The 21,780-nt window shown below is 41.5% G+C and overlaps 2 protein-coding genes across 3 annotated transcripts in view; one reads left to right on the top strand and one right to left on the bottom strand.

The window, feature by feature from the left end:
* LOC102237954 (RAC-gamma serine/threonine-protein kinase) overlaps positions 1–18,474 on the top strand; it is a 60,278-nt gene extending 41,804 nt beyond the window's left edge. The window contains exons 8-13 of the mRNA XM_023327972.1: positions 83–205; positions 840–968; positions 10,007–10,221; positions 11,327–11,414; positions 12,483–12,585; positions 13,575–18,474. Of these exons, the coding sequence (XP_023183740.1) occupies positions 83–205; positions 840–968; positions 10,007–10,221; positions 11,327–11,414; positions 12,483–12,585; positions 13,575–13,660 (744 nt within the window). The 3' untranslated portion in view covers positions 13,661–18,474. The remainder of the gene's footprint in view (positions 1–82; positions 206–839; positions 969–10,006; positions 10,222–11,326; positions 11,415–12,482; positions 12,586–13,574) is intronic.
* A 521-nt stretch (positions 18,475–18,995) lies between these two features.
* sdccag8 (serologically defined colon cancer antigen 8) overlaps positions 18,996–21,780 on the bottom strand; it is a 48,528-nt gene continuing 45,743 nt past the window's right edge. The window contains exons 18-19 of one of the 2 annotated variants that reach the window (XR_002752234.1): positions 20,504–20,630; positions 18,996–20,253 (exon numbers count right to left, since the gene is read on the bottom strand). Coding sequence is in view for 1 of the 2 variants with exons in the window: in XM_014470689.2 (XP_014326175.1) it covers positions 20,215–20,253; positions 20,504–20,630 (166 nt within the window). In the remaining variant the exon portion in view is untranslated. The remainder of the gene's footprint in view (positions 20,254–20,503; positions 20,631–21,780) is intronic. The other variant, XM_014470689.2, reaches the window with a different exon arrangement.

Consider the following 21,780-nt stretch of genomic DNA (forward strand, 5'->3'; position numbering starts at 1 on the left):
TACCCTTTTTTTCCCTTTTTCTCTTTCTTTTTTTTTTGATTACTCTCACCCCTCTCTCTCTCCCTCTCTCCTTCTCCTGCAGCTGTTTTTCCATTTGTCCAGAGAGCGAGTGTTCTCCGAGGAGCGCACGCGCTTCTACGGCGCCGAGATTGTCTCAGCTCTCAACTACCTGCATTCAGCCAAGATTGTGTACCGGGACCTCAAGGTAAACACAACCAAAGGAGTAAAAAGGGGAGGCTGGAGGGGGGCACTTTTTTTTCTCCTTTGCAGCTCCACAGTTGTGTGTCTTTCGTTTATTTAGGTTTTATTTGTCCAGGTTGAGACAAGTGGCTCAGAATCGGTTGTAATTAAAAAGTGGGACAGAAACCGACACAAAGCAGAGAAGATGGGGGTGAGGGGGGGGGGGGGGGGTGCTGATGCCACAGAGGTAGAGAGGTAGATTGCTCCGTCTGAGCGCCTGCCTGGCAGCCTTGGCCTCAGACCCGCTGACAGCAGCCAAGAAAACAGGAGAGGAAAAAAAAAAGAAAGAGAAAAGGCAGACGCAGAGTGAGAAAAACACTTCAGCCATTAAAATTAAAAGGTTGAGTGGCTCCACAACATGCCTGAAGTTTATTTCCCTCATTTCTTCAGTTGTGTGTTTTGAGTGCGCCTGTTACTGCCTTACACACTGCTGGTGTTTATGTGTCCGCCTCTGCTCTCCTGCTTTGGAGAGGTTAAATCTTGGCGTCATTGTCCACACAATTGTCCTTGATCTGTCAACAAAGCCCTTCACTGTAGGTATTGTGGTGCTTCTCAGTGATGGATGATGACAATCGCTTGTGTCTTTTGTTTTGGTCCAGTTGGAAAACCTGATGCTGGATAAAGATGGTCATATAAAAATCACAGATTTTGGACTCTGCAAGGAGGGCATCACTGATGCTGCTACAATGAAGACCTTCTGTGGAACGCCAGAGTACCTCGCTCCAGAGGTAACGCTTTTTATGCTAATTGTAAATTGTAAAGCCCAGGTGAAGAAGTGTATAACAAACTCGTCTTTTATTGCAGTGTGCATGCTATTAAAGGCATATGTATATATTCAAAAGAAATGGCCTAAACCCAACCTAGACTTGCAAATCTATCTACCATCCAAAGTCTGATGGATAATGAGATAGAGAAATTCTCTGTGCCATTTTTTTAGTGCCTAGGATTATACTACTGCAATAATAAATGACTTGATTCATGTCTTCTTTTCATATTTATTGAGAAAGGTCTTGAATGTAACGTCCAAACTTCCAGTTTTGGGTCGTTTTTACATTTTGGACCAGCTAAGAATGGACCAGAAACAGTATAGATAAAGGTAAAGGTTATTTATATAGCACATTTTCATCAACAAGGCAGATCAAAGTGCTTATAGTATAGAAGCCTAGAATGAAATTCAAATTTTTTAAAGCTTCATTGTATCACTGTTCACAGAAATAGTGAAACAAACATGCATGTGATCTAAACGTACATTATCAAATGAATTTCCATTTGATAATCTAGATTATATGCAGCTAGAGTAACACTAGCTATAACATTGTATTTTGTTATACATTGACTAAAGTCAATGTAAGTGTGACAAGTTAATATTAGCTGGTATCTGCTCTGGTAGCTAGCCTGCTAGATAGAAATTGTCATTGCAGTATCAATGTTTGCAATATCATAATAGCAAAGGACTGCTTAAATGTAATAACATGTTATATATGCAAGCAGCATGCATGCACATTCTGCTTGTCAATAATATATTTGACCTGTTGCATGGACTATCACTGCCTTTGACGCCCATACCTGATGGATGTTTTTAGTGGCTGTGATGCTGGGTGAAATTGTGGTGAATCAAAAGAAAGAGTCACAAAATGGAGGTTAATCATAATCGATATTCAGTAATACGGTCAGAATTATAGGTTTTCTTGATATTGTGCCGCCTTGCTGCTTATCAGGAAAACATAGTTTCTATAAAAAGGTGTTAATCTAATGAGATTGATAGCTGATGCTCCTTCGGTTTACACACCGTGACTGTTTGCATTTTTCATAGGTCCTCTGTGAAACAGCTTGCCAACCAGCTGGTGGCATGGCAACTGTAGTTTTAAACCGGCTTTACTTAGATGAGTGGGATGGGTGGGGCTCCTTTAGTTTTCCAGTTTTGCTACTGGTAACAACCAAATAGCTTCTTTTTTTTTTTTTTTTCTTCTGTCAGTATGTGTAAAACATCAAGGCGTTATCACAGTCAGCTGACCGGCAGTGCTCAGCAACAGGTGGGTGAGACGTAGACGTAACTTAGGATGAGCTACGTCTATTTAAATAAGCAAGATGAGCCACAGATGAGATAAAATGGGCCGCATATGAAAGGTAGAATAACAGATGTGACATGAAGTGCGGTTGTAACACGTCAGTTGAACATGGTGACTAAGCAGTGATGAATTTCTTTCCAACTTTGACAGCACCCACCCTCTGTGTAGCTTTAATCAGCTGATGAGTGACACCATCGTCAGGGGTCTGTTCCGTAAAGCGTGCAGCTTGACTGAGGCCTTGTACGACATCAAAGCATCTGTGGCGTCCACAGGCGGCGTCTCTCCACCAGGACGGCCCCCCGTACACGGTGTCTCATGTCGCAGCCCCTGTTCATCTAACAGCAGCCCCGCCTGATCGGCTTTACTGATACTTTGATAAACGAGTAATAGGGTGGTAACTAGTTACATTTACATGAGTAACCTTTTGGAAAAGCATCACTTTTTGGAGTTTTTTTTTTTTTTACTTTTAATTGAGTATCTTCGTTTTTTTTTTTCTTTTTTGTTTTTTTTAATGAAATATCGCTACTCTTGAGTCGGCCTATCATAATAACAAATTTAGCTGGACGATAAATTGGCCCAGAACTTACTGTGATAAATGACAATATTGTTATATTGTAATGACACCATTTTCAAGTAATATAATGGTAATGGCACAAGAATGCAAGAGCACATCCTCAAGAGTCAGTAAACTGCAAACACTAGTGAATATTTAACAGTGGAAGTGGACGCCCTTTTTAAAACAAAACATAAATAATTATGAAGTCTCTGTAAACAAAATTATCCTTTACAAAATGGCTAGTGGAGACCAAAGCACCAGACTGAAGACATTTGTGATCCAGTTTTTGGTAGGAAGAGAGTAAAAGGATAATTAAACGTAAATGCAAATTGCTGAGCTCATTTTAATGTGTCATCCGATCAGTCGATTTATTTCTTATCGCGACAGGAATAGTCTTGAGTAAAATTTCTGGATTCTCCACCCACTGTAAGTAACTTCACTGTATAAAGAACAAATTTGTTTTAACCAAACATTCACCAGACACAGAAACACAACTGCAGTTTATGTTAAATTTTCATACATTTTATATAGAAAACAAGATTATTTGAGAAAAAAATGTTCAGTTGCACAATTTTAGTTTGAAATTATGTCATTTATATATGAATTATTTTCATTTTGACTTTTAAAATACCAAAGACAATCCATCTGGTGTAATTTTGAAATATTTAATGATGTTTGATCGTACTTTATACCAAATAGTTTTTTACTCAAGTCATTTCTTGGACAGCTACTTTTTTTAGATGTACTTGAGTAAAAATATGCTGAAGTTGTGCTACTCTTACTTGAGGACAGTTTTTGGGTACACACTAATTTCCGGTGGCTCTCACAAACACATATTGTGTTTCCTTTTGTGAGTATATTTGAATTCGTATTTCTCAGACTTCATAATATCAGGGTGAAGAGTAAATATGCAGCTCCTGAGTGTGAATGAGCGTGTTGCTGGTTGAACTGGAAAAGCACACACACCGAAACAGCCACATTCTGGTACTCCTTTTTCTTTTTCTTCTTCTTCTTCTGCTGCCGTACGCTGTCCAGCCGTCAGCGCTGCCTCAGCGGGAGGCCAGCGGATCAACTGGCGAGATGGATGCGGGGGGACTGTAGGTGGTGGAGACGGAGCGATGGAGATGTGGATGTAAAGACAGGAGGAGAAAAGAGGCAGAGTGTAGATCCCACTCAAAAAAAAATTAGTATGGAGGACAATTTGGCGCAGCATTTTGTGCCTTTTTTTGTAGTCCCTTCCTTTGCGTGCCAAAAGCTGATTGGAGGCTGTTGGTTATTTTTTCACAGGATGTGCGTCTCTGTGTGCATTTATGTGTGTGTGTGTGTGTGTGTGTGTGTGTGTGTGTGTGTGTGTGTGTGTGTGTGTGTGTGTGTGTGTGTGTGTGTGTGTGTGTGTGTGTGTGTGTGTGTGTCAGTGCTGTGGAAAGTGCGGGCTGAAGCGAGGCAGATGGCGGCAGATGGGCGAGGTTGGAGGAAGGTGCTCGAAAAAAAAAAAAAAAGAAGAGAAAAAAAACCCTGGAAATCTACACCACCGCCACTCGCCCGCCCGCCCGCCCGCACACTCTGCTCGCCCGCGTGTAAAAATAACACGGTGCGCTCGGAGCCAAGTTACAGAGATGCAAAGTAGCCGGGATTAAAAAGAGGAAGGGGGGGGGGGGGGTTCAGAGAGCGGGTGAGGTGGGGGCCTGGAGGAAGACGAGAAAATATTTCAGGGTTACAGGAGTGGAAGTCGGATGGTTCCTGCTTTTTTTTTTGCTGTCTGTGGAAAGGGGCAGATGAGGAGTGAGGGAAGACCGACTCTCTGCACCACTGAAGACGCTAAGCGTTAGCTCGAGGTGTTGTTGTTTCAAGGACGGCCACAGCAAATAATAAAAAAGAAAGAACAACGTCAACGTGAGAATAATGAACAGAGAGATGGGACGCGTGGGGAGTGTTTTCTCTGCTCTTTCCTCCATATTTTCTGTTTGACACATTTCTTTGTGGCAGTTTTGCAAGTGTTAAAAGGGGGTGGATCTGGTCCTTTTCCATTCCAGCGTGTGCGTTTCTCTTTTATTTTGGTGTGCCGTATATGTGACCTTTCTACTGTAAATGTTTTACAAACATAGTGGCGCACTCAGCTGTTAGCGGAACATTTGAGAAATGCTAGCAGATTGTCAGGGTAGACCCGTTTCCAAATAATGACACTGTGCAGAGAGAAGGTCTGTGTCTGACATCAGCAATATGGGATTGTATGGCCACAGTATATGAGGTGTGTGTATGTGGGTGTGCGTGCGTCTGTGTGTGTGTGTGTGTGTGTGTGTGTGTGTGTGTGTGTGTGCTCCCCTGCTGGCTATCTGTGCTGGTGCAGCCACAGGCGTTGTGCGCCTGTCCTGTCCCGTGTAGTCATGGCCGCTTTGCCAAAGCCCCCCGTCCGGCGGACAGCAGCTAGCTGCCACATGGCGGCCCCGGTGGGGACCGGGTCGGGTCGGGACGGGTCAGGACCTTCTCTCTCTCTCTGCTGCTTTTAATCTCAGCTCCATCTTTCCTGCTGATGGTTTAAATTGTCCCTAACTCGTCTTGTCCCATTTATTTGTCAGCTCTGTCGCTAAATTGTACACACATGCGCGCACACACCCCGATGCCTCGGCGCCTGGGGCTGTAGGGCAGCATTCTGGCTCTGTGTGGATTAATCTGTTCCCTGCCTGCAGCCGAGCTGCCACCACCTCCTTCAGTCATGGGTCAACCTAAAACACACAGCTACGTGCACATGCGTACAGAGCCTTGCGAAAAATAATATTTTTTTTTAATTCACTCCCGTTGAACTTTTCTTTGCGTTTTTTCACGCCGCAACTTCAAGGTTCGGTGTATTTTATTTGATACTAGTAGTGCATAATGTTTGTGTTTGATAGGAAAGTGAGGAATAGTTTACTCTTGTTTGTGTGTGTGGATATATTCATTAATTTCAAAAATACTTTATTTATCCCAAAGGGACAAAATGTTGTGGTAACTTACATCATCCAAATATTTTCAGGGTCGTTTTCCCGGTAGCTGTCAGTCTCGCAGCAAATCTAAAGAGGCTTCTGACTGAAGACTGCTGCTGTGTGACTCATGACTGTCATGACATGCTAAGGGTTTAATATTTTGGCAGCAGAGGCGATTCTCCACACCGAGTATTGCTAATCCTGCTCATATGAAATTCCTTGTCACTCCAACACCCATAAAATAAAGCCAGTGCAACTAACTGGCTCCAGATGCAAGCAAATTAGTACACAAAGTTCATTTGTGTGTAAAGTGTCCGTATAAATTGAGCTTTTCTGAGAATTGTTGATGTGATGGAGACCGAGGAACCTATCAGAAAGGTCAGGGAGGAATTTGGAAAGAGTAACTCACCACTGTGAACCTGTTTGTCCATGTAATCTGAGAGGCAGAGCAAGGAGAGCATTTGTCAAAGAAGCAGCCAAGAGGTCAGCGGTGACTCTGGAGGAGCTACAGAGATCCACAGCTCGGTAACAGAGCTTAGCTGTATGTGGCAGGACTAAATCCATCGCCGGGAGATAGGCGAAAGAAGTTGTGTTTACGGTTTGCTGCAAACCATGTAGAGGAAAACTGTTCATCTCTGCTCAGGTGGAACTAAAACTCAACCGTTAGGCTTTTTTTTTTACCCGGTTTTCGTACAGAGAAACATGGTGGTGGTGGCAGCATCATACTGATCAGGAGGGACAGGAAAGCTGACTTAGAGTTGATGCGAAAAACAACAATTTATGCTTTTTATTTTAAATTTGTTTTAAAAATCATATGTCATGTGGGGGAAAGAAATCGGCGAGTGAAAAACTGATTTATCTACGTCTCTGTACTATTTCTTCATGCAAAAGATGCAACATACAGTTCAGAGTAGATTAGCACCAAAAGTAGCCCCCCGCCCCAATCTGCTCTGAATTTCATAAACTGCAGCCCTCTGAGTGTGTGTGTGTGTGTGTGTGTGTGCGTGCGTGTGTGTGTGTGTGTGTGTGTGTGTGTGTGTGCACTGAAACAACACGAAACATCTCCCAGTTTGCCTCACTCTCCAAACTTTATGAATTTGATGAGGATGGATAAATATTCCATCTGCCGTGTATGAGTGTGTCTGACAGTCTCCCAGCAGTCTAAGCCGGTGTTATCCCTCCAGCCGTACCAGTCAGAAGTGTGTATCTGGAGCTGGCGGCGCGCTTCATTCCCTCAGCTCTTCCCTGCAGCTGCCAACTGGGTGACCAGCTTGATTCACACGCAAACATATTCACACATTAAAAAAAAAAAAAAATCTCTCTCGTAACTCACTTATTTACTTCCACGCGCGGCGCCTCGCAGGAGAATTAAGACCACTTCAACTTTTTTTTTTCCTCCACATTCTGTCACATGTATTTTATTAGGAGTTTATATTGTAGAACCGTATGAAGCAGAACATAACTGTGACCTGGAAGGAGAAAAGAAAAAAAAAAAAATCATTGTTGAAAGAAATGAAGAGGTTCGGTTTGTCACAATAAACACGGGGACTTTTTGACCCGCATGCAAAAAAGCTGCATGCGTGGCAGGAAGCTGTCGGGGCACATAGCCCAGAGGAAAAGGTAACAACAGCAGAGCATGGTGGTGGCATCATCATGCTATGAGACTCGAAACAGATGAGAAATGGGAAGAATTTCTTCTTCAGGAACAGCTTAACTGTTAAACGTTGATGGCAACATGATGGAGCTAAATACAGGGAAATTACAGCTACAACTGAAGGGTTTAGATCAAACCATATTCCCGTGTTCGAACGGTCCAGTCAAAGTAGAGAACCCAAGTCAAATTTGTGACGGTAAAACAAATTCATCTCCATTTGAGCTGGATCTGTTTCACAAATAAAAATGAGTAAAAAAAACAACAACAGTGAGACTCTAGATGTGACTGAATACAAATTCATGGCACACTTTTCATGTTTTTGTTTGTTAAAGTAATTTGAGAACCATGTATCGTTTTCCTTCTACCACGCATCACACGAACTCAGATTAAAATCGCAAAGGTCCATCATTTCAGGATGCGAATTAAAGGCACAGAGAGGAACCAATAATAGCAGCTGTTTCAGTGAGTTTTTGAGTTTAAGCTTCAGACTCAAGTTATGGAGGATGTGTTCAAATTACATTTTTGGTTTTGCTGCTTCATCATCTCTTTCTTTAGAGAGTCAGATTTTGGCCTCTTATCCAAACCTTTTACCATAAAAAGCTGCCATTTTTTTCTGGGATGTTTATGATGATGTTAGGCAGCTAATGATTAGAAGGTCTTTTTTTTTTATCAAAGCCCACAGTAATCATATTTGGTTTTGTGACTCTTTAAGCTGGAGTTTTTCCTCTGTTTTGATGAGGAAACATTATTTTTTCTCTTATATTTTCAAAGAATCAGGCCAAAATATGAAGTAATAAAAAAGCTTTAAAAATTATAGCCCAGATGTAATCAACTTTATAATTTACAATTCATACTGTATCAAAATACTAGACTACTGAAAGACAGGAGCTGATTTGAAATGGGTCAGTACATGTGTACACAATGGGTCTCATTATGCTCATGAATTAGCAATGAGCCAATTAGAGAATTGATCCTGAGGCCAAACAAAAATGACAATAAAGCTCAAAAGTTTCAGCTACTAATCTTTAGACTTTTTTTTGTTGCCAAATTCAACAATACAGACATTGTTCTGTAAAATAAATTTTAAAGATGAAAATGTATTTTCCATTCATTTCTACTTAGAACTCTATAAAAAGTAGTGTTTTTATGCGATGGTCCCACTTGTTCACCTTTTCGAATCAGAGCAGATTTAAATCAGACAGACAGACTACGTTTAGGGCGCCGCTCATATAGACGTGTCTGTCCTCTGATCAGTGGGTGCGTCTGTGTGTGTGTGCGCGCGTTTCTATATTTGCGACGGCGGTCCTTCTTGTCTCCTGCTCTCTGCTGGCGGTGCTTCAGCGTGTGCCGCAGTTCTGAATCTCCTCCTGTTGTGACATCTTCGGCGTAATTGTCTGCTGTAATTGAGAATTGTCGCGTTCTGAACAGGTTTTCTGTGAGTGTGTTTGTGAATGTTTGTGTCCTTGTGTCTGACTGGTCCATTAACAGTGAGTGAGATGTTATTATTATTGGCGTGATGAACAACATATGCTGTTCTGGCTTCTCTCCAGCTCTGTCTGTCTGTCTGTCTGTCTGTCACACGCGCTCAGGCACAACACATGCACTCATCATGGTAATAAGCTTATTATGGTAATGAGGGAGTCAACAGCACCTGAGTTACCTCTGTTCTCGATGAAAGAGAGGAAGGAAGACGTGAACAGAGGACGGAGACGGGGGAAACTGCCCAGATAAAGACTTTCATGTAGCGATGACTTTCTCCCCCGCACATCTTTTTCTCAGCAGATCTTACGGTTCAGCAGCACCTGCGCTGCCCAGCTAAGAGGTCAGAACAGCCTTGACTCCGGCTGAGGGCTGTCCCTACGTTTTCCCCATCCAGGATTCTTCCCGTCTGTCGCTGCCAGGAGGGTTCGGTGGTCCAGGGAGAGCTGGCAGCTTCCTTACTGTAACACAGACCTCTGAGGAACCGCACACTGCAAAAACACTAAATCTTCCCAAGTATTTTTGTCTTGTTTCTAGTGTGAATATGTTAGTGCACTAGAAATAACAGAAAAAATAACTTATAAGTAATTTTTCAGCAAGATAGAAGAGCCTGTTTTAAGTCAGTAATTCTTCAATATTGATGAAAAAGTGCTAGTTATGAGTGAAATAATGACAGTGGAACTAGAACATCTGCATCAATATTAAAGAATTATTGACTTAAAACAAGCTCCTGTATCTTGATCAAAAGTTATGTGCACTAGAAACTACACCAAAAATGGATTTAGTGTTTTTACAGTGTATGCACCTCATGTTGTTTGCTTCTACTCACTTCTAACTCCAAAACAACGTTTCAGCTTTTATTTCTCCCTGGAAGCATCTCGACATACTTCTTCTCCCGCCCCGCCTTTTCTTCTACATCTGTCTCTTTGCAAGTCGGCATCATCCAAAAAAACAAAAGACTAAACGCAAATGTCCAATAAAACGATCGACCCCTCTTAGAAACCGTGCATTTCTGTCCCTCTGCCCCTCCATCCGCCGCTGTCCTCAGGTCCTGGAGGACAACGATTACGGCCGAGCCGTGGACTGGTGGGGGCTGGGCGTGGTGACGTACGAGATGATGTGCGGCCGGCTGCCGTTCTACAACCAGGACCACGAGAAGCTGTTCGAGCTCATCCTCATGGAGGACATCAAGTTCCCGCGCACGCTGTCGGCCGACGCCAAGTCGCTGCTGTCCGGCCTGCTCATCAAAGACCCAAACAAAAGGTGCGGCTCGCTGGTCAGAAGATTCTGCTCATGCAGCTGTCTCTGAGTCGTCATGTGTTGGTATCTTTAAAGTGGATCACAATTTAACTTTATCATGAAAAAGTACTGTACTTTCTATGGCAGTGGAATAATCTCACAGTGAAATGCTTTGAAAAATCCAAACTTAAACATGCACAGCAAAAAACACACAAAGTCTTATCAAGTATTTTTGGTCTAGTTTTCAGTCCAAAATCTTAGTAAACTCGATATAAAACAAAAGTAACTTACAAGTTACTGTTCAGCAAGATATCGGTGTTTGTTTTTTTTGTAATTTCTTAATATTGATTTAAGAGCACTAGGTCCACTGGCGGATTATTTCACTTATAATAAGACTTTTGTACCATACTATAAAGAAAAATCTGCCAGTAAAACAAGTACTTTTTCATTCTAAATCGATATTAAGGAATTATTGACTTAAAACAAGCTCCTAAATTACTGAATTTGTTTTATTCCAAGTATCCTAATATATTTGCACTAAAAACAAAATATTTAATACATTTAATTAAAATGTAATCAGGAGGATGCATTTCTTTTAGAAAAATCATCTCATACTTTTCCAGATTTGGAAAAAATCGGGGGAAAAAACCCCCATAAATAAAACATCAGACTTTTCCAAGCTGTGCCATGCACTCTTAACAAGTTTCCCAAAACCTTTGGAAAAGAAACACATCCACAGCATCACAGGTTCTCTGCTCTTCTTATAAGTGGACTTGAGGTGGTTTTCTACTCCTTCATCCTTTGTTTCATGCCCTTCAAGTCTCAGTCTGGTCCTACCAGAGCACATAGTTCCAGTTAAAGTCCCGGGAGTTTAGTAAAATCCACACGTTTATGTTTGTGGTGGTAGCATAGAAAAGGTTTCTCTTCTGATGTCACTTCACCAGAGTCTCAAGAGTTTCTATGTTTAATATAAAACTTTTCATTCATTAGCTCAGGTTTTTTGCACTCTCCGGTTCTGATTCTTCATCTCCAGGCAGATGCGATTGTGTTTTGCTTCGTCATTTTAGTAAAAAATGAAGCGCTCCGCTAATCCCAGCTTTTTGTTTCGTTTCCCTCTTCCCTGAACCAGGCTCGGGGGCGGACCAGAAGATGCTAAGGAAATAATGAGGCACAGTTTCTTCTCCGGCATCGACTGGCAGGATGTTTACGACAAAAAGGTACGCCACGGTAAAAAACTGTGCGGTTTACTTTAGCGGTGGCGGCTTTCTCTGTAGCATAACAACATCCACTTTTTCTTACGCGAGAGATTTATTGAACTACTTGCCCATAAATTCTGCACAGAGGTCGAGATTGTGCGACAGTTGTCATGCAGCAGATCTATAGGAGGAGCCGACAGGCAGCTGTTTAAAACACGCAGCGTCACAAAGAGGTGTGACTTTGTCTCCTAAGAATCAGTGTTTGCTCACACAACTGAGTGAGACTTGTGTCCCGTGAAGCAGCACCTGCGGCGTCTTACGCAGGTGTTGAGCTTCCTGCTTACTCCTCGCTCTGTTTTTCTTGTCCTTTCCTTCTCCTTTGTGTGTGTCTGTTTTTTTTATTTTTTTGTTTGCATTCGTGAAGCATTTCAAACTACGGAAACTCAATGACACGAACACCTAATCGGAGGTTAGAGAGCAACAAAACGATGTGGCGCTGTGATTGTTTTGACAACACACAAAACTAAATCAGAAACTATAAGGACTAATACCATACTTAGTTGTTTTTTTTTAGACCTGTGCAGTTAATGAAAATTATATCAAAATTTATTTGCTTCCAAAGAGTCACAAAAATTATGTGATCAACAACAACAAAAAAATGATCAACACTTTTTGCCCGAACTGCATATTGGTGGAGTTTGCAGAAAAATAATATTTACGTGACCAACAGTTTTTCAGGCAAAAAAGTCCTACCTTACCCATAACTGGTTAAATTGGTATTTAATAGGACTCGGGACATAAGCGCTGATTAAGTCCCGTTGATTAATTCGATTTTAATCCGCTAAAAATTTTAATCTTTTTTTTTTTTCTTTACCAGCGTTCAGACCAGAACCTTTGCATTTGCTCTTTTCCGGTACGTCTGCAACTCCGACGCACAAGCGACAAAATCAAGCAGCCCGGTGCTTTTGTCAGACGCGAGGACGTCTAAAAACCCGTCGACATGTCTGACCGTCAACTCCATGATCTAAAACTGTCGTCGTCTCTGCTGCACATGTGGAGCTCTGATCTGATGTCTCCTCTGTGTCCCAGCTCGTCCCTCCCTTCAAGCCTCAGGTGACGTCGGAGACGGACACCAGGTACTTCGACGAGGAGTTCACAGCTCAGACCATCACAATCACTCCACCAGAGAAATGTGAGTCCCTTCCATGTTTTCTGATCCTCCTTGGGGTAGCGCGAATGTCCTGTGTCTGAGACAACGTGTCTAAGAAAAAAAAAAAACCCAGTATTTCCTGTTTTCAAAATAACTGCATGAAGAAATAATCAACGTGTCTGTTAGTCCCCCGGCCACTAGCACTTCTTTGCACACTTTTAAGAACATGCTGCTGTTTTCAGTGTGTTCTGCACTGAATTATGCATGAGTGATCTGCAGCTCACACAACACTGCAGGAGTTTCCCACATCAGATGCATGCTTGTTAATTGAATTGTTCTCAGTTTACTACTTCACCACTAAAACAAAGCCGAATATTATTACTGTCTTCAAAAAAAAATTTTTTTTGATTTTTTTTCATATTTTGTCATTTTACAATACATAAATCTAGATGTGTTTCATTGAGATTGTATCCAGTAGACCAACACAACATGGGTGGATATTTGTGACAAGGAAATAAAAACTCATAAGTAAAAATAATAAACATTCACCTTTGACCCGGACTGTGTGAAACATTAATTTTTCAGTCTTGCCATGGATTTCTAGACAGGTCTGGACTTTGTTCCGTTCTAACACATGATCCAAGACATTCCATTGTAGCTCCGGATGCCCACAGCATAACATCGCCACCACCATGTCCGCTGTGGTGTTGGTGAGTTCAGGCTAAAAACAAAGGCACACCACACTTTACAGATTTCCATTTGTAGAAAACTGTGAAATCATTATAATTTCCCTTCTGCCTTACAATTATGCACAACTACACAACTTTTATTTAGAGTAAAATCTCAATGAATTACATTAAAGTAGGTGGTTGTGACATGACAAAATGTGGAAATGCTATATAATGAACGCTATATAAATACTGTAGCAGGACGCTGTACATGCGCTGTTAAAATCATATATATAAAAATAAAACCAAAGCTCGGTGCAAATATTCTTGACATTATTTACTTGTGAATCTTCCCCTCATTAGTCGATGAGGATGGAATGGACTGTCTGGACAACGAGAGGCGACCGCACTTCCCGCAGTTCTCGTACTCGGCCAGCGGGCGAGAATGAACTGTCCATCACGGTGACATTGTCACAGCCGGTCTCTGAGGCCGCCAGCGTGGGACACGAAGACCCCGCAGCTTCGGACCAACCCAGACTTGAAGTTATTTTTGCCCTTTTCTCCTCCATTCCTTCTCTTCAGTCTGCTTCTTACTTTATTTGTTTCTCTCTCTCTCTTTTTTTTTTTTGTTTGTGAATCTCTTCAGAGGTCAAAACCTCGAGGCAAAGTCAGAGTTCACTCCTGCACTCTGAACTGCGACGCACGCGATCGGTTGACTTTTTGTAACGACCCTTTAACGACGGGAGCTTCACCGGCCCCTTGCTGTGCTTTGACACCTGTTGCAATAAAAAAAGAAAGAAAAAAGCCCAAACTCTTAAGATATTAGCCGGCGCAGTTTTCAGGTAGTGTTCGTATCTGCGATACAGCGCTTTCAGTTGTCGGAACCCAAACTGCCACAGCGGGTCGTAACTCAGGCTTTCGCGAGCACAAACTCGGGAGAGACGTTTGTGTCTCGCGACGCGTCGTCGGTTCGGTGATTCCGGGTCGGACTGAGCAGCGTGGGGAGCCCACACACTCCTTCCCCTCATGTCGTCAAGCAGGATTTGACTCAGGTGCTGCTCAGTGCAAGTCACGTTGTTGCTGCTACTTCAACCACAACCACAACGACTACAGGTACCGCTCTTCTTCTACTGCTACTACTGAAATCCGGTGCTACGCCTCCAGCTAGCCGTTACCAAGGCGACAGCTAAACGCCCCCAACTATGCTCGTCCAGCTGCTACCTTTTACTCTGCTGCTCTTAAATGTCATCAGCCGATGATCACCGATGGGGTTTTTCTTTTCTGGCAACTCAAAGCACAGCAGTCCGAGCAGATGAAGCTCCGGCTAATACAGTTAGCTTTACTACGTCACCAACAATGCGGCGGAAATGCAAGAAGAAGTGAAAGTTGGAGGAAAAACAGCTGGTTTGAATGTTCCCCCTCCCCAACCGAAGTTTTATTTTTTTTTTCTTTATCTTTTTTTCTTTTATTTGAATTTACCTTAAATCTCCAGAAAGGGGAAAGCTTAACTGAAACGGTACTTTCTCAGCTTTACTGTGACTCGCGGTTATCACGGCTTTGGGATCCACACGGCTGTACCTCTTAGCGGTGAATCCGGAATGTCAGATATAGGAAAGGGACTGTTATTAGGAGCGACGAGGTGGGGAGAGAAAAAAAAATGCAATATTAATAATGATTTATAATGTGATCACTTATGATGTAGTGAGGTAACAGCTTAGCTACTGTTTTCTGCAAGTTAATTAAAGGCGGTTTTTAAAACGACACGATCTGTGAGGAAGTAAACAGAAGCTGATGTGAGTTTACAAGAATCACAGCAGTTGCTATAATATATATATGTTCTATTTATTGCTCTACACATTGGTTTTATATTTAACCTTTTCTATTGTTATTACATGATTAAAAAAAAGTATATTGTTGTTTCTTAAGATTGAGATAAATATTGCACCTCAAGAAACAAAAATGGCTCAAGAATGTCGGAGGGAAAGCAGAAAGCCTTCCTGCTCCATTTCTTTGTTGTGTTTTTTTATTTTAGGCTTTGTGTTGTTCTGTGACCAAAATGTGACGGCCGGAGGAGACGGCACACGCTCAAGACGGTTTATCGGTTTCACGTTAACACCTGAATGTCACTGATTTTTAATGTGAAACGTGTGTTTGGTGACGGCCGAGGCGGCGTTCAGAGAGGAAGTGGAAGTGGATCAAAGGGAGAGTGAGGAAGGGTGATGTGTAAGTGTGTCGAGAAAAGAGACGAAAGAGTTTAGTCTGTGTTTTAGTCTGCAAGGTAGAGAGTCACCGAGAAGTCGGTGGATGACTGAGAACAGGCGGTTTTCAGATTCTTTCCGGTCAGTGAATGCACCGTGCCCAAGCACTACCGGGACTTGTTAACAGTAACACTCTTCCTGTGGAAGTGGTTACAGAAAGAAGACTCATAACTGGCTGTTTTCAGGACAGGAGAGACATTTAAAGGAAATCGGAGGAAGTGTGTGAGATGTTTTAATCTATGTGAATGAAACAGTAGGTTCTATGGCGGTTCAGTCCTGTTGCCAATGACTTTAAAAGTCTCAAAACATCCAGGATGTGAATATTCATTCACAGTGTTTAGAAGTAGGGTAGCTTTCCAACATTCACTTCTGTTTGTTGACGATCTGGTTAAGGAATTCAGATGTTATTACACTGTAACAACAAAACCTCAATAGCCCAGCATGTCACCTTTGAAACCTACATATTGTGCTTCTGTAACCAGTCCATTGTGATTTGTTTTGGAGTTCAATATCAAGGCCTTCTCATTATGTTATTCATTACTTGCTCCTTTGTAATGGAAAATTGATCATTTAACAAGATGATTTGGCTTAAAAACACTGATTATAATAGACTAACATGCTGTCAATAACCATGAAGTGTGAATTAAATTAGGAGTGTCTGAAACCTTTAATTTATAACAGTGTTGACTCCTTCAAAATGAAAAGAGTCATCCTTCTCTTAGGAGCAGATTGCTGTTTTATAAATGCTAACTGGACTAATTAGCATTAGCTAACAACAGTAAGGCTGGGAACAAATATTTCAAACCCTGCCGAAGATAAATCGTTTTGTCTGAATCTGACATCGGCCACAAACCTATGATTGGTGCACCTCTACCTGAATGTCGATGACGGACTGACCCCTGACCCCTGCCGTCTTCGGCCCGTGCCGTCTCCTCCGGTCTGGACTCTGTGTGTTTGCAGTTGTTGCGTCGTCGTGTCCTCCAGACCGACAAGGTTTTAGAAATTCCCCTCGATTTCTCTGTCTCCAAACGCTGTTGGGGAAGCCTGATGGCTTCACTTCATCCACAAGGTCAAAAACGTCAGAGTCTAAAAGAGAGAGAAAAAAAAAATAAAATCAAAGACAACCTGTTGTGTTTTTAGCATCTGGCTTACACACACCGAGGGTGTCAGGGGAGTTGCGCTGAGGCAGAGAAAACATTATTCCAGTATATTTATTATTTGAATGTTCTTGGATAACTTGAATTTGTTTTCTATTTAATTTATTCGTTGTCTTTTTTTTTTTTGTTTGTTTTGTTTTTGTTTTGGGCCTTTAGCAGCAAGGCGAGGTTGCAGTTAGTTTTTTTTGTTCTAAAAATAAATGTTTTCTGTTGTTCTTTGTTTAACGGTACGTCTTACACACAACCTCTTGCCTGTTTTTCTGCTGCTCTTATGTCCGTATGCTTTACTGTTGCACTACCATTAAACTGCAAATAGCTAGCAAAACCCGCTTTATGGCAGAAAGTTCAAAAAAGGAAAGAAGCAAAAAAAAAAAAAAAAAATGAAAGTGAAAAATGGACGGCGCTGGCCTGCATGCTGTGGTTCTCCTCCGTCCATCAGCCCCGAGTCAAAATGGCGCTCTGAACTCCGATGAAAAATACTCGTGCGAGTGTGTGATCGACGCGGCCTGTTTGGTAGCCGGGAAAAGTCCAAATCCCACCCAGCTGGCACCCCTGACAGGCTCAAGGAAGCGCTCTCAAGTATTTGGAAGGATTTCAGCTTTGACTTGACTCAGGTCGGCGAGCAGCTGAGGAGTTCTAGCTGTGTGCGAACACGTCAACGCCAAAAACCATTAGAAAAAAAAAAACCCCAACAACCAGAGTTCATGAAATACGGCTTTGTAGCTTTGAACACAGCACTTTTCGCATCCCATCACTTTTGATACGATTCAGAGGAATTTGATTCAGCCCTGCTTTAAAGCAAGATTTTTAGCTTTTTTTTTATGTTTTTAAAGAAGAAAAAAAAAAAGACGATTTTTAACTAACAAACAAAACTCCAGATACAACCATTTGGCTTTGACGCGGCTCTGATGTCTAGATTTGACAGACGTGGCTGAAGCAGTCGGCCGGCGGTGAGGCAGTTTAGAAACCCAAACGTTGATCGTTAATTGCACTGAAAAGTTTTTCTTCCTGTGAGCCTCCAACTCTCCGTGTTTGGGTGGATTCTGGGGTCAGGCGTGAAGAACTTGACTTGAGATGATGAAGAGTACTTGTCGATACTAATCAGTGTGGGGGGGGTTTCCCCTGACCGTGGCAGACGTCTCAGAAAGCCAGTTTCTGCTTCCTCGCAGCTTTACAGGATCCCTCACCACCATCACGACATCACCGAACCAAACGGCGTGCGGAATCCGGGACGCCGCGCTGCCGGCTGTCCGTCCTAAAGCTGCTGCGGTTTGTACCTTCCAGCTCCCAACGCTACTGCTCCGACTCCAGCTGCTCTGCGTTCATCTCGTCTGGTTGACATCGGCCAAAATTCACCCGATGCTCGCCGCGCCGCTGCCAAACAGGAAGCGGGCTCGTGTTTGAAACCGATTGAACCGAAGAGATGAGACTTCTTTTCTGCAACAGATTCCTCCCCCGGTTTACCTCCGTCAACCTGATTATTAACAGCATGAGAGTCATTTATTGAGTTTAGAAGCAGCAAACATGTATAAATACTAAAGCGCCATGTCCATTACTCACTGTAGCTGAACAGTAGTGAGGGGGAAGGCCGTGTTTCCAGGACAGGAAATGACAGCAGAGCGGATCAAGCAGCCTTTCTGTCCTTCATGCCGTCAGGTTGCCGTGGTTTGGGCCAGAGAGGCCACAAGGATGTGAGAACAACACATTACCATCAACATGGAGCTGTTTTTTTATTATTATTATTCTGTACATCCTTAGTATTTTTACACATAAGATGTATCAGATAGGGATGCACATTATTTTCCTTCTTACAGACGGCTTCAATAAAGCACTATGTCAATCTGCTGAGCTCTGGTGAATTTCTTTCATTTGTCTTTAATGGATGGCTTTTGTATTTTATCAGACAGGTGTACGGGAATTGAATTATATTTCTTTTGAATTACAAAACTTTTGCAGAAAAGATTTATTCTTTTAAATCTTTACTTCCTGGTGTTAAGTCCCTCAAAATGTCTTGTTTTCCACCAGGTGAAGATATATTCAGTACAGACCAAAAGTTTGGACACACCTTTCTAATTCAATGGGTTTTCTTTATTTTCATGACTATTTATAAGGCAAGAAATCCCACTTATTAACCTGACAGGGCAGGTTGACCTATGAAGTGAAAACCATTTCAGGTGACGACCTCTTGAAGCTCATCAAGAAAATGCAGAGTGTGTGCAAAGCAGTAATCACAGCAAAAGGTTGCTACTTTGAACAAACTAGAATATAAGGGGTATTTTCAGTTGTTTTACACTTTTTTGTTTAGTGCATATTTCCACATGTGTTATTCATAGTTTTGATGCCTTCAGTGTGAATCTACAATGTCAATAGTCATGAAAATAAAGGAAACTCATTGAATTAAAAGGTGCATCCAGACTTTTGTTCTGTACTGTATTCATGTACCTTTAGAGCTACCAGTTTGCATGTGTGTTATTGCCCAAAAGGTCTGAAAGAACAAGGAAACCTTTAATGTCTGAAAGTAACATTTAAGGGGGGAAACATTTAGACTATTCATAAATTATTGTATATGATGAGGCCTGAAGTTAATCTCATTTATTAAGAAATTAACAAAAATATGTTTTTATCAATCCAAGAGTGCTACAAGACTTTTGTTTTATACCTTTCTTTTACATTTATAAAGTCCCATAACTCCATATTTGACTATATAATCAACTATTCTCCACTTAAATACAGAAGCCAACAAATTTCAATAAAAATGTTGTATGAGCAAAAGCATATTTCCAGTTTTTCTAAAGTTAAATGATTCAGAATTTACTTCCAACTCATTAAAAAAAATGGTATACATATTAAGAACATGGTTCATCAATATCGCATGTTTCAGATAACCGTGATACTGAGGAGCATATAACATGACATATATGGCTACAAAGTCCTCAATAAATGCATCTCGCCTTTAGAGAGGATCTTTGGGGAGGAGTTAGCTGAAATGGCCAGCTAATGCTAGCTCCCCTCTGTTTTGATACGACTCTTTGATCACTCGGCTCATGTTTTCTGGGAGTTACAATGAAATAAATGTATATTAAACATACAAAAAAGTGTTTCTCCTGTATGAATACAGACATCACTTTTATGAACTACTGGATTAGCTGCCACTGTCCATCATTATGCTTTTTGTCTAAACTACACATTAGAGTTCTTTTCGCTGTGAACAGTATTTTAACACCATTGCCGTTGTGATTTTACAGCGCAAAAGCAAAAAGGGAAGGAAAATTTTGACAATGACAAATTCTGAGATTGTTTGAGGTCAAAACAATATTTGATCAATTTCACAGGCCAACGGGATAAACCAAACTCCAATAAACAAGATAAGAAAAGCAAATCAAGCAATTTTAAAAGTGTTGCTTTGGGTTTTATTAATGTTAAACACCTTGATACCTCACACCTTAAACACATCATTCACAGTGAGAGTTACATAAAACACATCCTAATGGGGAATAGAGTAGAAAAACTGTCCTTTTTGTTTCTGTTCAACAGAGTAGAAAACATCCAGAACGAAAGACTGAAGAGGAGGAACCAGAACCGATGTGCTCATGTGCTCACTGGTTCATTTCGTCTCAGATTGGGTAACTAGAAAGATTAAAAAAAACAACAATGATTAATACCAACACACTGTGTGTGTGTGTGTGTGTGTGTGTGAACAGCTCATAATGATGCAAAGCAGAATAAAGAAACCTTCCACAAGTCCACAACCAGATGATTCATTAGTTTAAACGTGGCATAAAAAAACCCCAACACTTTGACTTTTACCCTCATAGTGAAGTCGACTCCAGATTTATTTAATTAGTGATCAGTTCATCGTGTGTGTGCGTGTGTGTACCTCGATGCGTAGGTTCTGCATCTCCTCACTAAGCGCGTTTCTTTCCTGCATCAGCTGGCTCTGTTTGGCCAGAAGCTCACACACCTGCTGGGCGCTGCTCTGACAGTGTCGGTCCAACTGCTGCAGCCTGCAACACACACACACACACACACACCGACTTTCTATCTTCACAAAGACTTTGCACTGACTTCCATTTACATACATCTTAGGGCTCTAACCCATAACCCTAAAACAGCACTTCCACAGGCTTTGGACTCCACCAGAAGCAGTGGATCCTCACTGTAGTATTTGGGCCTTACACGGTAAGAAATGATAAAACACACACACCCACCCCCACCCCTGGGCTGACTGGAAGAGCAGGGGAATAACCAGCTCTCCTGGTGAATATAAAACCAAATGTTGTAAATATTGAAACGGAGCTGGATCCACAAAGACTTTGTGCGATCAAACAATCAACACTGCTGACAAGGAGATGATGGCACTGTTGTGGAAAGAGGAAACGTAGGCCAGATGTGTTTGAGACAGTGGAGGGGATCATCAAGACTAGTCAGATGGATCCTCATCGTCTGATGAGCTAGTGGAGGTTTTCACATAAAGAAAGCATCTTTTTATTAATGTTAATAAATAAAATTTATTTTATTTAGCACTCCTTTTAGCACAGGAGTTGATCAATGATCTCAGGAAAAGGAAACATTAGTGATGTACATAAATAAGGCAATTAGATAAAAACAAATGATCTCAGTTCAGCTTTTATATACTTCAGATGAAGAGAATACCTTCTACATCCTGATAAATATTTTTAATGAGACCTAAAGCTCCGGGATTGTGGGAAGAGGTCAAAGGTGAGCAGCTTGCATCAGACTCACCAGCAACCAGACATTCAGGGAAAAAAAGTGCTGGAGGAATCGAGATGAAGAATATAGACAAGAAGAATCCGCTAAGAGTGAAATAATCATTTTTCCTAAAGGTTAAAAAACTAAACCGCTAAATTTGACAAACCTTTGTTGTTAGGGAACTGTGAAAGAGTAAGAGAACAAAGTGATAATTTAGTTCAGAGGTTTTTAACCTTTACAATCCAATTAGCCGTTTTTAGCCTCAGTTCAGCTAAAGGAAAACAAAACAAAAGTTTGTTTAAAGCCACAAATGTTACATTACTTTTTGAAGAGGCTTTTTCTTGCTTTTGTTGAATATCTACTGTTGGACATTTTGGGTAACCAACATTGTATTTACATTTTCAGGTTTTATAACAAAAATTAAATTGTTTTGCAAAAAATGTG

Source organism: Xiphophorus maculatus, chromosome 22, assembly GCF_002775205.1.
Source record: "Xiphophorus maculatus strain JP 163 A chromosome 22, X_maculatus-5.0-male, whole genome shotgun sequence".
NCBI lineage: Eukaryota > Metazoa > Chordata > Actinopteri > Cyprinodontiformes > Poeciliidae > Xiphophorus > Xiphophorus maculatus.